Below are 6236 nucleotides of genomic sequence, written 5' to 3' on the forward strand. Positions count from 1 at the left end.
AAATTATAGAAACCGATTAAACTGTCAATCTAGTTTAATGTTAAACACAGTTACCGCTATTATTTTAATACAAAGAAGATATTACTAATACACTGTTAAAATTATTTGAAAAATGTTTTTCAACTTTTACCGATAGTTAAATAAAATGAATTCAAACTCAAGTTTGATATCTTTTTAGGTACATTTTTTGGTTCAGTGTAACAGAATTTCTTCAAAGTCTTGTAAAATAATTTCTTTCAAGTTTCCAACTTGGTTAGTTGGTTTTTAAATTTATATCACTCTACGACTATGACTAAATATTGCTCTGATCGTTTTAATAAAATAATAAAATTACCCGAATAATGGCATCTGTTTGTGGTGCTGATATAGTTCATCCGAACTTCAAAATGTCCTGGTTAACATGGACCGTGATAGTTGCCATTAACGCATTTTTTGCTGTACAATTTATACCATTTATATAGGACTAGTTGTGGATGGTGACTGGAAAGTTATTTTGCAGACTTTAAGTTTAGTAGGAAGTGCCGCACAGGTGGGTGACAATTGTTATGTATTAGGATAATTTTCCTGAAAAATTTATTTCTAGGGTTATAGTAAATTGCTTTTGGCTCTTTATCGTCGTTGGGTTATGATTTCTATGAATCAAAATCTGGAAAAAATTTACAAGGAATATCAAAATGACAAAGACTATATGAAGATTCTATCCTATCGTATTGATTTGAATACAAGACTTTTGAAAATTGTCTTATTGATATATGTTCTTGCCGTGTTGCTTATTGTTTCGTATCCTCTAATATATAGTTTATTGTATGATGAGAAATTATTTGTTATGCAATTTTTATTGTCCGGTGTAGACCCTCTAACTCACGTTGGCTATGTGGTACATAATATTGTTCATATTATTCTTATGTTTCTGGGAGGTTTTGGAAATTTTGCTGGTGACATGTATATTTTTATATTTATCACACATATTCCTATGTTGAAGGATATTTTAAGGATAAAGTTTGAAAAATTTAATCGGGTAACACTTAAAACTCGGGATACTAAGAAAACGTTACCTCTTTTAAAGAAGATCGTCGAGTGGCATCAGAATTATAATAAGTGAGTAGTAAACATACACAAATATTTACATAATATCTAAATAATGTAATATAATTTTAGATTCGTTAAACAAGTTGAAGAATCCTATTAAGGTGTAATATTTGTTCAAGTTTTTACTTCGGTAGTCAGTATCTGTTGCACCCTCTTCTGCATTATAGTACGCAGTTGGCCAGCTGCCTTCGTTTATTTAGCTTACAGTACAATCATGTTATATGCATACTGTGGACTTGGCCATTTAGTGGAAACATCGGTAGGTGTATAAAGTACTCTTTAACAGAAATTATATATTCAATATCATACCTACATATTTCAGAATGACGAAGTAATGTACGTTATTTATGGCGATTGCTTGTGGTTCGAACTATCTAGGTCCGAACAAAATTTAATTCTCTTAATGATACGAAAGTCCCAAAAACCAATAACGTTGACTATTGGCCAAATTATGCCATTGTCCATGAGTACGACTCTGAAGTTAACGAAAGCTATCTATAGTTATATGATGATGCTTTTGAATTTTTTGGAAATGGATGATATTTGAAATCATTTTCAATAGCATTGTAGTTTCTTAGTTGTTCAGTTCAATTGATGATTTAACTCCAACAGCAATATATTAGTGTGCAATAAGGACACAACTTACAGTTCTAGTTCAAACCTTATTTGTTATAAACGTTTAACTTTATACCTGATTTAGTCAGTTCTAGCCAGTTCTAGTTCAGTTCTAATTCAGTTCTAAGTCAGTTCTAGTTCAGTTCTAAGTCAGTTCTAGTTCAGTTCTAGTTCAGCTCTAGTTCAGTTCTAGTTCAGTTCTAGTTCAGTTCTAGTTCAGTTCTAGTTCAGTTCTAGTTCAGTTCTAGATCAGTTCTAGTTCAGTTCTAGTTCAGTTCTAGTTCAGTTCTAGTTCAGTTCTAGTCAGTTCTAGTTCTAGTTCAGTTCTATTCAGTTCTAGTTCAGTTCTAGTTCAGTTCTAGTTCAGTTCTGGTTCAGTTCTAATTCAGTTCTAGTTCAGTTCTAGTTCAGTTTTCAGTTCAGTTCTAGTTCAGTTCTAGTTCAGTTCTAGTTCAGTTCTAGTTCAGTTCTAGTTCAGTTCTAGTTCAGTTCTAGTTAAGTTCTAGTTCAGTTCTAGTTCAGTTCTAGTTCAGTTCTAGTTCAGTTCTAGTTCAGTTCAGTTCAGTTCTAGTTCAGTTCTAGTTCAGTTCTAGTTCAGTTCTAGTTCAGTTCTATAGTTCAGTTCTAGTTCAGTTCTAGTTCAGTTCTAGTTCAGTTCTAGTTCATTCTAGTTCGTTCTAGTCAGTTCTAGTTCAGTTCTAGTTCAGTTCTAGTTCAGAGTTCTAGTTCAGTTCTAGTTCATTCTAGTTCAGTTCTAGTTCAGTTCTAGTTCAGTTCTAGTTCAGTTCTAGTTCAGTTCTAGTTCAGTTCTAGTTCAGTCTAGTTCAGTTCTAGTTCAGTTTCTAGTTCAGTTCTAGTTCAGTTCTAGTTCAGTTCTAGTTCAGTTTAGTTCGTTCTAGTTCACAGTTCTAGTTCATTCTAGTTCAGTTCTAGTTCAGTTCTATTCAGTTCCAATTCAGTTCTAGTTTAGTTCTAGTTTAGTTCTAGTTCAGTTCTAGTTCAGTTCTAGTTCAGTTCTAGTTCAGTTCTAGTTCAGTTCTAGTTCATTCTAGTTCAGTTCTAGTTCCGTTCGTTCAGTTCTAGTTCAGTTTTCTAGTTTCAGTTCTAGTTCAGTTCTAGTTCAGTTCTAGTTCAGTTCTAGTTCAGTTCTAGTTTAGTTCTAGTTCAGTTCTAGTTTAAGTTCTAGTTCAGTTCTAGTTCATTCTAGTTCAGTTCTAGTTCTTCTAGTTTGTTCTATTTCAGTTCTAGTTCAGTTCTAGTTCAGTCCTAGTTCAGTTCTAGTCCTGTTCTAGTTCAGTTCTAGTTTTCAGTTCTAGTTCAGTTCTAGTTCAGTTCTAGTTCAGTTTCTAGTTCAGTTCTAGTTTAGTTCTAGTTCAGTTCTAGTTCATTCTAGTTCAGTTCTAGTTCAGTTCTATTCAGTTCTAGTTCAATTCTAGTTCAGTTTCTAGTTCATTTCTAGTTTCGTTCTAGTTCAGTTCTAGTTCAGTTCTAGTTCAGTCATAGTTCAGTTATAGTTTAGTTCTAGTTCAGTTCATTCTATTCAGTTCTAGTTCAGTTTCTAGTTCAGTTCTAGTTTAGTTCTAGTTCAGTTCTAGTTCAGTTCTATTTAGTTTAGTTCAGTTCAGTTCAGTTCTAGTTCAGTTTCTAGTTCAGTTCTAGTTCAGTTCTAGTTCAGTTCTAGTTCAGTTCTAGTTCAGTTCTAGTTCAGTTCTAGTTCAGTCTAGTTAGTTCTAGTTTCATTCTAGTTCAGTTCTTGTTTAGTTCTAGTTGAGTTCTAGTTCAGTTCTAGTTCAGTTCTTGTTCAGTTCTAGTTCAGTTCTAGTTCAGTTCTAGTTTCAGTTCTAGTTCAGTTCTATTCAGTTCTAGTTCAATTCTAGTTTAAGTTCTAGGTTCAGTTCTATTCTAGTTCATTCTAGTTCAGTCTAGTCATTCAGTTCAGGTTCTAGTTCAGTTCTAGTTCGTTTCAGTTCAGTTCGAGTTTAGTTCAGTTCTAGTTCAGTTCTAGTTCAGTTCTAGTTCAGTTCTAGTTCAGTTCTAGTTCAGTTATAGTTCAGTTCTATTCAGTTCTAGTTCAGTTCTAGTTCATTTCTAGTTTTCATTGTCTAGTTCAGTTCTAGTTTAGTTCCAGTTTCAGTTCTAGTTCATTTCATTTAAATCTGCTTAGGTACAGTGTTAGTTCCTACCTTTGGTTGATTTCTTTGACAAATGTATATAAAATTTAATCTTTAGGAAAATTTAGTTAAAAGACAAAGTATTAAATAATATTATAAATTAAATCAAAAATCAAAAATTATCATCTTATACAGTCCGTTAAAATATTTCAAATTCATTCATGTGAATATTTTCTCATTTTCATGCAGTTTAGAAAATTTTTTCTAGCATTTTTTTTTCATTTTGTTTCTTTTGAAGTTTTTGACATTTCGTTTCACAAAGAAGGAGATTTTCTTTAAATTCAAATATGTTTATGATAAAACAAATTATAATAAAGTTGGCAATGTAAAAAAAAAATATAAAAAAGAAATCAAATAAATGATGAAATCACCCCAATCTATAAAGAATAAACGTTAGAATAAACAAACAGTAATATAAATAAAAATATGGAAACATTTTTGGTCAAAGATGACCGACCTAAATGTGGGCTATCAATTAGGTTGAGACGGAAGTAATGGTCGAAATGGCAAATATGCAATATTTGGTATAAAATACTTTGTGTTTATATGCAAAGCAGAAATCTAATTTCATACATGTTGTAGAATTTACACCCTTATTCAAATGCCAGTTCGACTGTACTGTAGAGTACAACCAAAATACATGAACGTTTAAATTTATTTCCCAAACAAAACAGCCTTCATCTACATAAATACATATTATACAACAAAATTAGGGAAAATATTATAGTAAAATATCAAAAAAAAATCTTTTATTTTGTTTTCAAACAAATAAAAGTAAAAAATGTACACACTCACCCAGGATAAAGTTCAGAGAGGCTGAAAGTAAAAAAAAAAAAAACATGGAAAAAACTCACCCCTGGAAAGGTGTGGCTATAAAAAATAAAGTATTATAAGGCATAAATAAAACCCTCATTTTTTTCGTTCTTTTTTTCTAATATTTTGACTACTCTAAGGCAGAGATACTAATACTCACACACACACACACACAGGACAAAGCAACAACTACTAAAACAAAATATCAATACTTTTTGTTAGAATATTTGAAAAATTTTCAAGCATCACAACATACGACGCACAGGAATATCGAAAACGGCAACAACTAAAGTTTACCCTCAAGTAGTCAAAACTGTAAGCAAAACAACAACTAAACATTGGAAGTCTATTTTAAGGCCTTAAGGATTCAGAGCAACAGCAACAACAACATAACAACTGAAATGGAAAGTTAAACAGAGTCCTGTGTGTAGACACACATACAATTACATATACATATTATTATGTGAGAGTAAGAGTATTATAATAAAATTTTATTAATAATAGAAAAATAAAAATGTATATTTCAACATTTAACAAGGATATCTAGTCAGGTAGTTACTACAGGCAGGATCTGTGTAATGCCATAGAATATTCCCTCTCTAACTCTCTCTCTCTTTCTCTCTAGTAACTAGTGAGATGCTTAACAATTCCAATAGATTATTTACACATAAAAATTGGTATTATTTTAATTTCATTTTCAACTACTCATTCCTAGAGGGCGTTATTACCAGTGACGTCATTATTTTCCATTGATAAGTCAATGTGTAATGTTTCTTAATAATTTGTTTATTTAAGGAAATTTATTTATAATTATGAGCGGAAATGAAAATGTAATAAAATAATTTCAACACGTTTTAAACTTACAGCATCCCAAATTAATGTTTACTTTACATGTTTACAGGGTGTACTAAGTGGAGGTGTTATTTCGATACTTTCCTGTTTTGAAAGTATCTTTTTTAGTGCCACCAGTAGGTTAGAAGTAAGTGTTCTAGTCTGTCTGACTGACTGGAGGTCGTAGCTTCGATTTCCACTTGAGATACCACCGCTGGTAAGGGAGAGCACAACAAGCCCGTCGGACGCCTATGTAGATGTATTTCTTCGGATCTGATATAACATATGAACATACGCTTTTAAAACTAACTAACTAAAACATCTCTTAATAACCTACACTACTATATCAAGTTGATATTTGTAACGCACTAAAATCTTAAAATATACTTTGAGCATCGTTTACGTCATGTCCGTCCATCCATTATAAAGTTTCAATCAAAGTAATTCAGTTTTGACCTAAAAGAATCTTTATGTCAATTCGATCATGTCATGTTGATCCATGATTTCATATAACTCTCATACAATATCCTTAATATCACTAACGTTTACTCAACATTCGGCCATCTTTGACTCTAGGCCAAAAGCCAGCTTTAGAAAATTTAGCTGTAAATATTGGTATCGCTATGAAATTCGGCAGATAACCTAGACGGGGGCCTTCAATGATTTGATAAATAAACGTTTTAAGATATTGATAAGCGATCATAGTAAGATTTATAT

General features: G+C 31.5%; 1 protein-coding gene across 1 annotated transcript; it reads left to right on the forward strand.

Moving 5' to 3' along the window:
- The first annotated feature begins 288 nt into the window (after window positions 1–288).
- LOC119605206 (odorant receptor 67d-like) lies at window positions 289–1636 on the forward strand. Its single transcript, XM_037958167.1, is given in 6 exon segments — window positions 289–328; window positions 331–432; window positions 435–529; window positions 584–1098; window positions 1159–1348; window positions 1412–1636. Coding segments are annotated over 6 exon segments (1167 nt in total).
- Window positions 1637–6236: the final 4600 nt, after the last annotated feature.

Source organism: Lucilia sericata, unplaced genomic scaffold, assembly GCF_015586225.1.
Source record: "Lucilia sericata isolate MDLA Ls3-8-SP2 unplaced genomic scaffold, ASM1558622v1 Contig000464F_arrow, whole genome shotgun sequence".
In the NCBI taxonomy this organism is placed as follows: domain Eukaryota; kingdom Metazoa; phylum Arthropoda; class Insecta; order Diptera; family Calliphoridae; genus Lucilia; species Lucilia sericata.